Raw genomic sequence first — 16,470 nt, forward strand, 5'->3', positions numbered from 1 at the left:
ATGTGGGCTGATGTCTAGGCTACACTGCAGACCGAGGCCTCTCTTGGTGAGTCCAAGGCACACTCAGGGTTGAGGACTCGGCTCAGAAGGAATGTTGAGCATGTTGGCTCTCAAACTCAACAGAGACTGTTTGGCAAAGGAGGACTTCGCAATGTGAACATGGTTACTTACATGGGCCTGTAGAGAGTGAATGCATGTACTCAACCCAATACCCAGCTAACTGGATGAAACAGACATGGTTGGAGCAGAGTCCAGCTTGGAGTGGGCAGGACAAGGAGTGACTGGTCTGTAGTATGTTAGACTGCGATACTGGAGAGACCTAAGACTGTCTAAGTCAGAGTGTCTACACCTGGTCCTCAGTACAAGTTTCAGGGTCCCTGTAAAGGAGGTTGATTGGGAAGAAACAGACTTGGTGGGCAAAATTGCCCTGGACAACAAATGACCATATAAAACTATTTAACTCACCTGGCAGTCACCACCACTTTTCTTTGTTCTATTAATAGGTGGACTTCTCTGTCCAATTATGTTTGAGAAAAAAAAAGAAGCCACACATCTAGATCGGATCATTCCTTTTACAGACATCATGGGGTTTGCTTTCATCTAGACTCTTCTTTCTATTATTATGCTCATACCACTGGAAGTTATATCTTCTCTGTAAGGCAACAGAATGAGTTTATTTCTATAGCTGTATTTTCTTTTTAAGTTGAATATTCTTGTTCTTACTTGATTTTATGCTTTTGAATAGGCATAAAATGCAGAATTTGAAAGGATAAAGTGCAAATAAAAGTAACATATATGGTATCTATACACATATATGTACATGTATATAAATACTTACTTTGTTTATTTACATATTAGCTTAAATTCAGATTTATTTATTTACCTGTACCATGGTGAAATTTTCATAGGCACTCCTATTTCATTCTGGTTTGAATGAAGCTAAAATGTATATAACTCCTCCTGTTTGACAAGATTATCTTGCATAATGCACAAGCAAAAATATTCAGCTGTGCTCTAAACAGTGTTATTAGCCATGTAGTGGAAAATGTGTTCTGAGAACTGGTCTTTGGTAGAACAAACACTATCTGGTAATGCAGCCTTTTCTTGTGTGTTCATACTTCTTTGTTAAATACTATGTAAAGTGTAGCTCCCTTTCCAAATACCCCATGACCTTTCGCTGCGGGCTCATCACTTGGCTTTCTGTTGGTAGTTGCTAAGGTAAACTTCTCTTCTAAAACTGCCACTGGGGCCAGAGGGGTTTAAAGCTACATCCTTCCCAGGCCCAATGAAAAGGAGTGAAGCAAACATCTGTGATCGTGGTTTCAAATGTTGGCACACTGTTTACACTGGAGATTGCCTCCTGGCATTTGTTTTACTTTTGCCAGGCTTAATGCTTTGTAATCTCTTAAGATCACCGTGGCAGTGTTGGCCAGGGTGTAAGAATAATTTCCCCGTTGTCAGGGGGAACCCAAATGGCATTCAAGGCATCTAAGCAATGCTAACCTCATCACTTCTTGATGTATCGCTGATCCCTGCACTTTGGAACTCCTTGAAATTTGAAGCTGATAAATCTATAGCTGTCTTTAGTCTAGAAATGTCACACACTGAAACATTTTCTAAATGCTTCTCACAAACTCCGCATTGCAGAAAGGCAAAGAATTGTGCTTTTTAACATTCCTTTATGTATCTTGACACAATGAGAATTTGTGTTTCAGAGAATATTAACAGTGGGAGCATATGTGAAAATATTAAGTGTGGTATGAGTTGCCAGTGAAATTACAGCTCTCATTAAATATCACACTTTCTAGAATAACCATAAATTGAGTAACTGTTATGAAATTCAAACCTATTAAGAAATCTCCATAATAGAAAAGAATTTTAACGTGTCCTTTTTATGTAAACATAACTAAATCTATCATTAGAAAGGAGTTTACTCATTTATTTTAAAATATAAAAAGAAACTACTAGGAGGCAAGTAGATGTGGTATATGCCCTTTTATGTTTAAAGCCTAGTGAGGAATACAGATAAGTGATCAGAAAATTAAGGATCAAAGTTATAATGCTGATACTAAAAGAGACTTAGAAGAGATATTGAACCAAGTTTGGAGGTGGAGGTTAGCAAAGGCTACCTTGAAAAGACAGTATCTAAACAAGACCACCATGTACAGTGCACAACTGTACTTTGTGGCTGTGTTAAGCTAAGACCTTAATGAAGTGTAGGAGTGAGCTAGGAAAGGAGGCAGGAGGTAATGGGGTGGAAAGTATGAAGGAAGACAGGTGAAAGAGGATCCCAGGGAAAAGGATGCCGCATGTGAGAAGGCCTAGAAGTGGTGCTTTGGCTCAGAGGAACTATAAGGAATTCTGTGGCTGCCATGTAGACTGTAAAAAGAGTGCAGGGGTTAAATATGAAGGCCAGAAAACAAGGGCCTGAAAAAATCAAAAACAGTGGGGAACCTCTCAAATGCTTTAGGCCAGAAAGTAATACGATCGGTTTGGCACAGTTGAAGTAACACTCTGGATGCAGTGTGGAGACCAGATTCAAGTGGGGCAAGACTGAAGCAGGCAGACCTATTGGGAGTCTTCCAATCATCTAGACAAAAGGTGGTTTCTAAACTGGGGCCCTGGGGGGAACTTGTTGGAATGGATGACTCTGAGAGAAATCTAAGAAACTAAGTCATCAAAATCGATAGAATTTTAGAGAAGAAAGGAGATGGAGGAATCCATGAAAATGCTGAGATTTCTCGATGTCATTGGATAGTCAGGGCTCCATTCTCTCAGGTTTGAAACACAGAGGAAAAGCAGAATTTGGAGGAAAGAGAATGAATTCATGTCTATGGCATGTACAAATGGAGGCGTCCAGCAGGAAATTAGAAGTATAGATCTAAAAGTTAATAAGGGATCCAGCCAGTGATGTAGACTTGGGAATCACCTGTGTAAAAATGACGCCAGAAAACATAGGGGTGGTGAATCAGGTAGTTTGGAAGCCTGTGGCAGGAAAAAAAAACTAAATAACAGTAGTTTAAACTGGGATTTGTTTTCCTCTTTCATAATGAACAGTGCAGAGGTAGGAAGACTGGTTAGAAGACTTCACAATATCAACAGGAATCCAGCTCCTTCTTGGTTTCTGCCCTGCCTGCAATGATGGCTTCCATCCTCAGGGTCGCCTGCCAGGGTGACAAATGTGTCAGTTTGCCCAGGACTGAAAGGGTTCCCAGGACATGAGACTTTCCAGTTTAAAGGCAGGAATTCCCGGGCTAACTGGGATGAATTGGTCACCTCAGCACCTCCTGGTTTTGCGATGGCCACTGCAACTCCAGCCCATTGCATCCACACTGCATACAGAAAAAGAAGGGAGAAGGACAGGAGAGACATGCCAGCGGACAGAGGCCGTCTTTAAGGAGCTTTTTTGGAAAGCCCCATCCAATAACTTTCTTTTACATCTGTATCTAGATCTCAGTCATTGGCCACCTCTATCTACATGCAGAGGGGGCATGGCAACAACAGTCTCTCAGGGGGGTACCTTAGCAGCCCCATCAAATTAAGGCTCTTTAGAGAGGAAGCAGGAGAGAATGGATATCGGGTGGGCAGTTAGCAGTTCCTGCCACAGTGAGGAAGACTCATCAGAGTAGAGAAACCAGACCCAGACCCAGACCCAGAGAAGTACCAACTCTGAAGAGACAAACTAAGGTAGAAAATCCCACAGAGGAGACCCAGAAGTAGAAGTCAGGGGCAAAACTTCTACAGAGGGTATTAAGGAATTCAGAGGACGAAAGCATTTTAAGACCAAGAGGGGGTCAGAGAAGTTAATGCTACCCCCGTGCGATTTTATCAACAAGGGCCACTTCTAAGGTAAAATGTGCTACAAGTTTCCTGTGGAAATTCCCCTCAGTGTCCAAAAGCCAAACACCCAGATGTGGGAGAAGTTGCTGAGTCAATGAGAGGAAGAAGTTGGATCCCGTCTGCACCCCCGGCCTTCTCCCAGGACCAGCACAGACACTGCTAATCAGTGGTGGTGTTTTGTTCAGCGAGTCCGCCTTGGGCCTCACAGTTTTCTTCACTTTCTATCCTAAGTGGTATCAGAGAAGAAGCCTGCCCCAGCACAATCGCACATCAGCGTCCTTTCCAGCCCCACGGGTTAAGTTTCTACAGAAGTTCTGCCGGCAAAAGCTGTGCTCTGGCTCCATCGGTGAGAGGAGCAGATTCTTATGCATAAATGCATACTAGGAAAGCTGAAAAGTCAGTTTCCACATCCAGAGAAAGCATTCGCCCTGCCCCAGCCCTGTACACTGGGATGGCACTGAAGTCTGTACGTGGCAATTTTATGCTGCTTTTTAAATGAAGGCTTTCCTCTTTTCCTGAAGCAGAGCCATATTTGAAATGTTCCTAACACGAGAGCCTCTTTGCTGCACTAGAGGAGGTTTCATTCTGGGAGGGCTTTCTTACCCTCTTGGACCAAAACAGAACTGCAAATGCTACTCACTTCTGCCATTATAGATCATTCTACCCATTGCATTTCAGAAGTGGTCTGCCTATAAAGTTGTGCTACAAATCAACCACCCTCAGTATATTGATTTCTGGAAGGATTTAGATTTAAGCTCATACCTCTTAAATCTCATTCATCTCCTTATCCACGGAAGCTAACCAAAAGCCAGGGGGTTCGTGCCGTTTTATTGAACGGGAATGAGTAGTTTCTTGAAACTGTGTCATTATTAAGAACCTCATATGGCAAAAAGAAGGAAAAAGAGAAGCTATTCCCAACAAAAACATTTACTGAAAACAGATGTGCCTTGCAAAAGCTCTGCAGAGAGAACCTTTCTAACCTAGCAGGGAGATTGGGAGCCTGGCAGGCTTGTTTTATGTTGGACAGAAAGGAGCACCCTGTTGTCTGGTACCGAGAGGTCTGAATCCAGCATGGAAATGGATTTCCCATAAGAAGCGCACAGAGTGCCTTCTGCTCAGTGCAGATACTTATTAAGACACTGGGTTGAAATTCTGTGCTGTGCCTTGTATTTACAGGTCTCTGGTCCATCAATGTTGCCTTCGTGCTGCGTGGCTTGAAAACCCTTTATTTCCATTTTCCCCTGACTCCCTACTCCCCAGCAGCATTTACAGGGGGTATTGGCTGGAGTCCTCTGAGCCCAAGACTGTGGGATCTCTCTGTCCATTGTCACTAACCAAAGTGCCAGTGCAAATATCATTATTCTGTATGCATTGATTCTAACCATTGATTTCTTAATATCCTTTTGGTGGGGGAAAGGTGCCCTACTACAGATAAGTTATAAGGCATACCCTAATTTTAGAAAACTATGTATTTAAAACTCTTTTCGATTTGAGACAATGCAATGGAAAAGTTAATCTGGTCATTGTGTTATCAACAGGAATAGTATGTGTAGATAAGCCTATATGAGCTTCCATATAAAAACATCCATCCCTTCAGGATCCCAGTGTAAGAAAAAGAAAGAAAACTTCCTTTCCTGCAATAGGAAGATTAATACAACTGTGAAAGGATAAGTTAGTAACAAAATACACAGGGAAATATTTGTAAGCAGCACGGAGCAGAGGGAAATGTGTGGACTCGGAGTCGAACCTTCATTTACTAGCTGGGCTGCTGCATTAACCTTTGTGAATCTCTGTTTCCTCCCTTGTACAGTAGTAATTCCCACCTGACAGGATCACTCCTCAGGATTAAGAGAGAACACGTGTCAAGCATCTAGTGCCTGCAGCACAAGGAATGTTAGTTCCCTTTGAATCTTTGTTTCTTAACAAGATGATTTGAGACGAATTCTTGAAAGCTGTCTTCATTTTCAAATGATTAAAATTATTCCTATAGTGACTCACTAAATAAATACAGAGGATAATAGTAAAGTTGGAAACTTCCAACAGAGGTGAGAACACTTTATGTGAGTCATAGAAATTTGTGATTTTTCTTAGATATTTTCAGAACAGAACATTCTTTTGCCAGAGGTAACCAGTATATAATACAGTTTTTCACATTTGAGGAATGCTATCCTATTTATTTTCCAATAACACAACCAGCTGTTTTTGAGAACCCTTACACCCACTGCATTTTCTATGCATTCGACTTTTTTTTTAATTGAAGTATAGCTGATTTACAATGTTGTGTTAGTTTCCGGTGTACAGCATAATGATTCAGTTATACATACATATGTATTCTTTTTCATATTCTTTTTCATTATAGGTTATTACATGCTATTGAATATAGTTCCCTGTGCTATACGCAGGACTTTGTTGTTCATCAATTTTGCATATAGTTTGTATTACATACAACTTTTTAATTTTTGAGTAGTCTTTGATGTGCAAAGAAAGCAAGACTCCTTCCAAATGTGAGCCTATGGCTTATGTATAATTGAGGACACTGTTGTATGGTGGCCTCCTCTCTCCATGATAGGAATCTGTTCTTTGCAAAATACTTTATGAGCCTTTACCAGATGCTTTGCATATATTATTATCCAGCCTGCTTTGATCAGCTGGTGGATCCTAAAGATGATTGTCACAACAGAAAATGCAGCTGGGCAGTGGGATGGAACAGACTGGGAGGGGCTGGGACCTAGAAAAAGCTGTGTCCACAGTAGTAGAGCAGGCACCCGGGAGAATGGATAGACTGCATGTGGCTCTTCTGTACAGTGGGCAGAAGTTGGAGTCAGAAGGGCAGGACAATGGGAGCAAGCAGAACAAGTAGCAGTTAATATCAGGGAGTTCCAACATGAGTTGATGAGATGGGTTAGCCATCAGGAAAATCATGCTGATCAGATATTTGGAAAAATAAAAACTAACATTTATTAAGTGCTTACCACATGCCCTTTAGCACTGTGCTAAGAGCTTTACTTACATTATCTTATTTAATCTTCTTTAAAACTCTACCAAGTAAGCATTTTAGAAACTTCATTTTACCAGTGAAAAAAGTGGGTCTCAGATAGTGTAAGTTGAAAGTGATATGTAAGTAGTGTGATTGGGACTTGAGTCAACATCTGGCTGGAGTGATAACCACACGATTTTAACCACTCCACCATATGCTTCCACAGACAGGACCCAACCCAGACAGGCAGGCAGTAAGGCATTCAGGAAATCTGGTAAGAAGATCCTCGCCTGAGTTCAGGGACTGGACTTCAGCCCTGGGAAGGAAGCTGCCAAAAAGAAGGCAGTGTCCTTTTCTTAGACACGCGAGATACCAAGAGCTAAACAAATAGAGACGTAGGCATTGTTATCAGACCTGGGTCTCAAGGTTTCAGCCAGAATCAGATCAGGGGTAAATATACTGAATTCTACTTTAGATGATGGTTAGTCCTGGGTAAGAGTGTGTGAGGAGGGGAACTGCCGAGGATGGGTAGTCAGGACAGCCCCAGTGCTCAAGAGGACAAAGGCATAGATTTCAATATCAAAGAGTCAATTAAGTTGAAAGGAATGAAGACTGTTCCTATATCAGCATTGCAGATGTGCTGCTGGTCTGTTACCTGAACAAATATCATCTCTGAACCAGAATGGAAAAAAAGTAAGAAGGCAATATAAATTTCTCACTATCTCTGGAACAACTAAAGGACTCCTCCCCCAATGATGAGAAGAGAAATAATTGACAAGTAACATTACACTTTACACAGGATTTTTATATACATTATTTTCATCGGGTTCTGACAACAACCCTGTAGATATGAAGTCATTTCTCACTTGAGCTTTACGTTCTAAAGTCAGCATGAAAAGTAAAAATTGGATACCATCAAAATTGTCCTTGAAAGTTCCTTAAATTGCACAGAGTATAGCATACACGGTTTTCTCTATATTATACCATGTCTATGTGCAATACAGCCAATCTTCCTTTTTGTGTTGGAAATACGTAAAATATTTCATTTAGTAGCTATTCATATGAAAAACTTATTTCATACAAATATGTGTGTATTGCAGTGGTTGGATTGTTTTCACTTGGTTTTTTGGGGTTTTTTTCGGAGTATGTTGAGGTGACTTCCCAAATATTGAACGTATGTGTAATAGGACTCCACTGTTTATTATTACTATTTTGCTGATAAAGAAACTAATGATGCAGTTAGCACATGCATGGTGAAATTTTAAGCCAAGGTTATACTTTACAAATCCTTGGTGGGGTGCTCTGCACCATTCAGTCACTTTGGCATGATCACCACACCTGAATAACAGTACATTCATTAGCAAAAAAGATTTCAGGGATACCAAGAAGTCCCCTATGATTTACTCCCTGGCCATATCACCATAGTGATGGCCTGGGATTTAGAACCATCACACTGTGTCTTGGTACTGGAAGTCATTAATACATTGGGCTCTAGCTGTGCAGATATGTCTAGCATTTGGGTGTGACCCCACAGCTCAGTTCCTTATGTCTGCCTTCACTGAAACAGAAAAGCCTTTTCCCTTATTGTTTTCTGATGCCTGCCTGTGACTGGAAGACACATTCAGACCCTGAGGCATGTGGAACCTGATCATTGTGGCAGAATGATTTGATTACTGGTTTTGATCGCTGACTTACTTTAAAAAAAAATCTATTTGGAAGTTTATGGCCCTTTTCTGACCCCTTATAAAGATCTTATCATTCCCAATAACTGTCTCATAAATTAGTTCAAATTATCTAAGCAGCAGTGTTTGAAAAGGATCCTTCCTTCCCGTCATCATGTTTTCAATACTGTGGCTAGTAACTTTCCCCCAGATCCTTGGCCCAATGTGTCATAGTGACACAACCCAATCCGCACGTGATTTCTGCCATCCTTTGCCTTTTACTTACTTGTATGTGTTTACTTCAACATCTCTGAAGCATTGTTTTCTATTCTTATTTATTTAAAAAGTTGAAAAAGGGGGTGACATCAGCAGGAATGGTGGAGTAAGGACTTCAGAAAACCCTCTCCTCATAAAAGCAATAAAAACACTGGCAACAATTGTCAAAATCAGCTCTTTAAGAACTTGAAATTAACCAAAGACTTGCAACATTCAGGAGCATTTATTCAGGAAAAGATTGACTGAGTATCAGAACAGTGAACTCTGTGGTATTTTAACTTACCCTATTTCTACCCTTATCTTTAAATTTATATGGAAATGCAAGAGACTCAGAATAGTCAAACCAGTCCTGAAAAAGAAGAGCAAAGTCAGAAGGCTGTCACTTCTCAATTTCAAAACCACTATGAATGTATAGTGAGCAAGTCTGTGTGGTAGTGGCATAAAGAGAAACATAGATCTATGGAATAGAATTGAGAGTTCAGAAATAAACCCTTATGTCTATGCTCAATTGATTTTCAACAAAAGTGCCAAGACAATTTTATGAGCAAAAATTAACTCACAATAGATCAAAGATCTAAATGTAAGAGCTAAAACTAGAAAACTCTTAGAAGAAAACATAGGTGTAAACTGTCATGACCTTAAATTAGACAATGACTTCTTAAATATGATACTAAAAGTACACACAACCAAAGAAAAATATAAAATTTGACTTCATCAAAATGAAAAACTTGTGTGCTTCAAAGAATACCATAAGAAAGTGGAAAGACAACCTACAGAATAGTAAAAAAAAAATTTGCAAATCATATATCCCAAAACATCTAGTATCCAGATTATATAGAATCTCTTATAACTTAACAATAAAAGGATAAATAACCCAAAATTTTTAAATGGGCCAAGGACTTAAATAGACATTTCTCCAAGGAAGATGTATAAATGACCTATAGGCACATAAAAAATGCTCTTCATCATTTGTCATTAGAGAAATGCAAATCAAAAGCACAATTACATACCACTTAACATCTACTACTAAGATGGCTGTATATGAAAAAAAAAAGATGGGCAATAGCAAGTGTTGGTGAACTTGTGGAGAAATTAAACTCTCCTACATTGCAAGTGGACATGTAAATATTGTTGCCAATTTAGAAAACAGTTCAGCAGCTCGTCAAAAATGTCAAACACAGAGTTACCATATGACCTAATTCCACTCCTAGGCATATACCTATGAGAATTGAAACTTATGTCTGCATAAAAAGTTGTACACAAATGTTTATAGTAGCATTAGTCATATTAGCCAAAAAAGTGGAAACAGTCCAGTGTTCACCAGCTGATGAGTGGATAAATAATAGTGGTATATCCATAGGATAGAATATTATTCAGCCTCAAAAAAGAATGAAATTCTGATACATGCTACAACATGATGAACCTTGAAGACACTGTGCTCATTGAAGGAAGTCAGTCACAAAAGGCCACATATTATAAAATTCCCTTCATATGAAATTTCTAGAGTAGGTAAGTCCACATAGACAGAAAGTAGATTCGTGGTTTCCAGAGGTAGGGGAAGAGAAAAATGAGAAATGACCTTATGGGATTTCCTTTTGGGGTGATGAAAAGATTCTGGAAATAGATAGTGACAATGGTTGCACAACTTTGTGAGTATATTAAAAGCCACTGAACTGCATTAAAGGGGTGAGTTTTATTGTATGTAAATTATGTCCAAGATTAAATGCCAGATGTCAGTGTCATTAGGCTGGAATAAATGAAATATTTTCATACACAAAGGAAACTTCATTAACTCTCTAAGTGGCGAAATGTGTATTTTTAGTAATGTCAGAAGAAACAACTCACCAAAAATGTTATCAATTTGTTCTAGGTTAGCAATTTTTATTAGTGACAGTCCAGGGAGAGGCACCATCCCTGATATCAGTATCTTCCTCATTCTTTCTTCATTTTCTAAAACTTCTTCAAAATGTACCACATTCCTTCTAGTTTGGCTTGACTCTAACATGACCACAAGCAAGGATAACAAATAGTTCAAATAGTTCCAACTCAGTTGTCAACTCAGATTGATTGCTAGTGCTTACATGGAGCACTATATATAGAAGGATTCTGAGGCTATATCCAGGCTGGGCAGAAAAAAATGTAGTGATTAATTAACCAAATCTGTTTTGAGCTTGGCAGTGGTAGGAGAGGTGGGTAGCACATGTGCTGTTATTTGATCTAGGAGAATGCATTGTTCTGCTGAGTGGATGCAAAACCACTTGGGTGGATAAATCATTGGATGAACTGTAATGCAGCTAATAGGTATGTCCACACAGCATGACCTCAAAGTGACTTTGAGGTCTGTAGTTTACATGCAAAATCCCAGTGTTTTGAAATAGCCCATATTTATGGCTGAGATGTCAGAATCACTCAGTAAATAGCACTGACTTTCATACTGTATAATATCAAGGTATTATAAATAATACATTTTATATACTGTGTGTTCGCAAAGGTTCTTAATATGAGAGTATTAGCATATGCTTATAATAAAATCTGATATAGTAAAAGACTATGTCAAGAAAGATTTTTTATGGCATTTGCTGAAAAATCAAGATAATCACCAGTAGATGGACTCATTGTGCCTACTATAACACACATTTACTTGAGTCTGAGTTTTACGTCCAAGTAAAACTGTCCCCCCGCTTCTTTATATGCTACCTCCATGCCTGCCCTTTCTTTGACAGATGATAAATGTCCTGAGAAGCGGTCCTCTTTCTCTGTCAGACATTGTAAATTAGAGGTCCTCCAGTTGTGGTCCCCAGACTAGCAGCGTCAGCATCACCTGGAACTTTCCAGAAATGCAGCTGGTTAGAAGTGCAGCATCACCCCAGACATACTGGATCAGAAACTCTAGGAGTGAGCCCAGCAATCTGTGTTTTAACAAGCACTCCAGGTGACTCTGGGCTCAAGTCTGAGAGCCACTGTTGTGAGTTGTTCCCATCTAGAATGGGGAAAGGAGGAGGGAGAGGAGTTGGGCAGGTGCCCCAGGGAGAAGTGGGCCTCACCTGCCAGCCAAGTTGGCAGGCGATGTGAGCCTTCATAGGACACAGCAGGGACTTTCTTTGTTTCTCTCCTCTTCCGTTCTCCATGGATCAGCTCTCTCCTTCCTCAGAAAGGGACTGAAGTGCTCTCAGGATCTCCCCCAATTCCCATCCCCTCTCTACCCCACGACCAGCCTGCTTAGAATCTCTTCTTTTGGGGGAATAGCAGAGTGGGGAAAGGAGGATGGCACTTTTACATTCCCTCATGTCACAATGAACCAACGTGATATTTCCAAAAAAGGCTGGCATTGAGAACCCCAGCTTAGCGTTTCAAAACCCGACAGGCCCTGCAGCTAGTAAGTGCATGTGAAGCACTTAGAACAGCACCTGGTTCATCATGAGTGTTCACTGTACGTAGGAGGTTATGGTGTTGGTGGTGATTTCTGCAAGGGCCAGATTTATCCATAGAGGGGGCCTGGGTTGGCATCCAGAAGCAGTTACTGTTTGCACCGACTGAGTGGTTGCTATGTTAAGAAGACTGCCAGCTGGAGAGAGATCTTGATCTTGAAAGCTTTCACAGGCAAGTGAGGCTTCTGGAAGACAATGCCCTAACTGTGAGGATGGTCATCAGCTGAGCTGCTGTGGGCCTGTCCACACTTGCTTCAGGATCCCGGCTAGGATCCGTTTTTGGTGCAACAAGCATGGGGGGAGGGGCTAGAAACATCAAGCAAATCAAAGAGGCCTTCTAGGGCCTTTTCAGTAAGAATTTAGTCCAAAATGCAAGGGGTCGGTGGGTGGTTACATGATAGAAGACTGCTAGTTTGATGCTGGCCATGATCGTGGGAACCTCTGAGCAAGCACGAGGGTGCAGGTCAGAAAGGTGGTGGGGCCCCAAGACGCACAGGCAGATCAGATCACTGTTACAGGAGGCCAGTGACTAGAGTCAGATTTGCAAGGCTCACATGAGAGTTCTTAGAACCAATTTTTTTTATTTATTTATTTATTTATTTATTTATTTATTTATTTATTTATTTATTTATTTTTTTGGTCATAGAAATGCCATTTTGCATCCTGATATAGTCAGCAGAGCGCCCCTTGTCGATATTAGGAGAATGAGGGGAGAGAGGCAGGAGAAGGGAAGAGGAGTGAAGAAAGAGGAAGGAAAGGAGTCAGGGAGGAGTATGGAAGAAAAGGGGAGGAGGATGGAAGAAAAGGGAAGGAGAAGACAGAAGGGAAGGGGAGGAAGGAGGGAGTGAGGTAGGGGACAAGGGGCTGGAGGAGAAGGAAATGATGACTGCTGGTGCCAGTGTGTCTACTGATTTCCAAGCCCTGTCCTCCATGGTTTGCATGTGCTTTCTCATTTAGTTGTCAGAATTATGAGATTTGGTCTTGGAAGAGTCTAGAGGAGAAGAGTCTCATGCCTAACTCAAAATTAGCTTACAATGAACTTTTTCTGCCTTAGAGCCAAGATCTGAGGGAACCAAATCAATTTAATCTACTCTAATGATGCAAGTTGAATGCAGATGGAATCACTACGTATAAGGGTAGCTATGGAAGGGGAAGAAGCCCACTAAGGTGTTCTGACTCCAGCAGATGAAAGCTGCTCCTCCAGAGTCTGAAGCCCCTTAGCCGGATTCTCAAACTCATATGCCTATAGGGGTTGGGAAGATGAGTGCAATGTGCTAAATGGGCCTGTTAGAAGGTAATACAGGCAACAGACACTTGGCTTCAATGCCAGGAGGTAATAGGGAGGAGTGCAGATTGTGGCAAAATGGAGCCCACATGCCACTCTCCAAAGAGGCAACACTCCCCAGTTCTGGACTGTTTTGTCATATGTCATGGGGAAGTAGCCTCTGTGTTGCTGGACCTGCTGATTTTTCACCAGAAGCAGACATCCTGTGTTCAGGCAACATTCAGTGGGCCAAGAAAAAGCATCTGCAGGCTGTGTCTGCCCTCAGATTTACTGCAGTGCAGTTGTATATTTTCCTGTGTTGTGAACAGAAGATTGATCTCTTACCTGCGTCCCTTTCTCTTTTCAGGCCATTACATTTATGTGGACACCTCCTTTGCCAAGCAAGGGGAGAAAGCTGTGCTGCTAAGTTCTGACCTACAGGCTGAGGAATGGAGCTGCCTCCGATTGGTCTACCAGATAACCACGTCCTCGGGGTCTCCATCAGTTCCCAGCCGGCTGAACCTCTATGTGAGATACGAAGATGAAAGCTTTGATCGCTTGCTTTGGTCAGCCAAGGAACCTTCAGACAGCTGGCTCATAGCCAGCCTGGATTTGCAGAACAGTCCCAAGAAATTCAAAGTAGGTGGAATTCAGGTGCAGGGCTTGTTATTTGGCTTTATGTTATGCTGAGATCTTATGAAAACTTCTGCCATTGAAGTTAGATATCTCCTGTTGTTAGGATGTGATGTTTTACAGGAAATGCATCATAGAATAATATATAAATTCCTTTTCATATTCTTTTCATTATAGGCCATTACAAGATATTGAATATAGTTCCCTGTGCTATACAGTAGAACCTTGTTATTTATCTATTTTATATACAGTAGTTTGTATCTGCAAATCCCGAACTCCCATTTTCTCTCTCCACTCTCCCCTCTCCCCACTGGTAACCATGTTTTCTGTCTATTTAAGTGGGACTTCTGTAAGAACCTAAATGGGGCTCAAACCAACCTCTTCAATGGAAATTTATTTTCCAGTAAGCTTTAGGGAACATTTTCATTTCTTACAATTTTGTTTCATCCTCCTAATTTGTGTGTAGCATGTGCTTACGTTATCTTCCTAATGGTTTGTTTGCTATAAATTTTGAACAAAACATTAACTATAATAAAAAAATGAAAATATATTGAAAGAGGACACCTTGCTCACCTCAAAGTTCTGAGAAGATGTGTATGCCTTTGTATACATGCATGCACATACACACACATGCCTTCTTTTAATAAAGTCCACCATCTAATAGCAATTAGCTGAGACAGACAATCTCATTTTGCCTTGATTTGCTGAAGAGCTCCTGACTGTAACTGAAACACTGAACAAGGACATGGGGTGTTTTGAAGTCTGACTCTCTTCTCCACATGTGTTGTGCAGATTTTAATAGAAGGTGTGCTTGGACAGGGAAATACAGCCAGCATTGCACTCTTTGAAATCAAGATGACAACTGGCTACTGTATTGGTGAGTGGGTTTCTTTTTCATTGTGGCAGAACGTGAAGCTTTTCTGAAAATCTACTGTTGCCAGAGGGAATTGAATCAATCCTAAAGGCAGAGTAGTTTATAAACTACACTGCTTAATGAATTTTGAATTTTGTTCATTTGAATGTCATTTGTAGTTTTTCAGTCTTGAGCATAGGAAGGCCCCTTAGAGTTTGCCTGGCCTGGCTGGGTTAATGAAAAAAAAGTAGGTGCAGTAACTGTCACCTGAGTTGCCGCCTTAACCTCAACATATTCTAATACAAACAATGTCCAGTTTGCTGCAAATTCAGCTTTTTGTAGCATTTGCCAGAAAAGCGGGCATCGTATTGCTTCTGTGTTACCTCCTTTCCCCACTTTGCTCCATTTCTCTCTTACACACCATTGCTCCTTCTTGGTAATCACATTGTCACTTAGATTCCACTTGAACAGGGTTGGTTAGCAGCCTGTGATGTGCCAGCTTCTGAGAGGCGTACAGAGAAGACACTCACCTTCTATTTGTCTCCTGCTGAAGCTGTTTCTATATACGATCAGTTCTGCTGGAGAAGGACAAGGCTTGCTGTGGAGATGCAGGGAGGAGGGGAGGAAGTCGGACAGGACTGATACAGGAGAAACATTTGAGCCAGAGTTTCAAAGAGTAGAATTCTGGCAGGTGGAGGAGTAGGGCAGGAAGGAAAGCACTGTCTGGATGGACCTCAGTGGGGAGAAAGCACAGAGCGGTCCCGGCAAAGGCAAGAGGCTGAGTAGTGTTTGAAGTGAGAATCAGGACTGCTAAGGGACTCCATTACACGAAAGAGTCTAGATCCCAGCTGTGGAGCTCGGATTCCTGAATTCTGTGGTTGGGAGGCGCTAAAAGTCAGTCAGCGGGGAAGATGCCTGCAGCTGCATTTTCAGGATGATGAATCCGGTGGCCACATGGAAAATGAGTTGAAAATATGTAAGAGATAGAAAACCCCACTAGGATGTGATTGTGACCTTACCGAGGCAACATAACTAGGGTCTAAAATTGAGGTCAGCAGTTGGGAAGGTATAGCACAGTAGTAGAGTGCATTCCTAGCATGCAGGGGATCCTGGGTTCAATCCTCAGTACCTCCATTAAAAAATAAGGAAGTAAATAAATAAACCTAATTACTTCCCCACCCCAACCCCAAAATAAAATAAAATAAAATTGGGGTTGGCAGTGGGGTAGGAAAAAAGGTGGTAGATTTGACAGATTTTTCAGCACTGACAGTACTTGGAGGCTGAATGGCTCTGGAGAGGAAAAGAAAGGGGAGTCACAGAGGATTCTAAGCAAAAAAGAGCCTGTGCTAATTCCGAGTCTCGCTTCTCTTGTTTGACCTGCCAGTGATGATGCTAATGGAAGTGAAAGAAAACAGACTGGAATTGTGACCATTTTCTGCAGATACAATGAGTTTAGACTGTGTCTCCTTCCTTGAGCCTCCCTGCAGCATCTTAGTGCTGGCTGCTTGGGTCTCGGACACACCACAGACTTGAGTCCG

The 16,470-nt window shown here is 41.2% G+C and overlaps 1 protein-coding gene across 2 annotated transcripts in view; it reads left to right on the top strand.

Annotated features, from left to right (window-relative positions):
* The window catches only part of MAMDC2 (MAM domain containing 2), a 139,832-nt gene that overhangs the window by 48,987 nt on the left and 74,375 nt on the right, over positions 1–16,470 (top strand). For both annotated transcript variants that reach the window (XR_001364862.2, XM_006172770.3), the window contains exons 3-4: positions 13,814–14,085; positions 14,872–14,956. Coding sequence is in view for 1 of the 2 variants with exons in the window: in XM_006172770.3 (XP_006172832.1) it covers positions 13,814–14,085; positions 14,872–14,956 (357 nt within the window). In the remaining variant the exon portion in view is untranslated. The remainder of the gene's footprint in view (positions 1–13,813; positions 14,086–14,871; positions 14,957–16,470) is intronic.

Source organism: Camelus ferus, chromosome 4 (assembly GCF_009834535.1).
Source record: "Camelus ferus isolate YT-003-E chromosome 4, BCGSAC_Cfer_1.0, whole genome shotgun sequence".
Lineage (NCBI taxonomy): Eukaryota > Metazoa > Chordata > Mammalia > Artiodactyla > Camelidae > Camelus > Camelus ferus.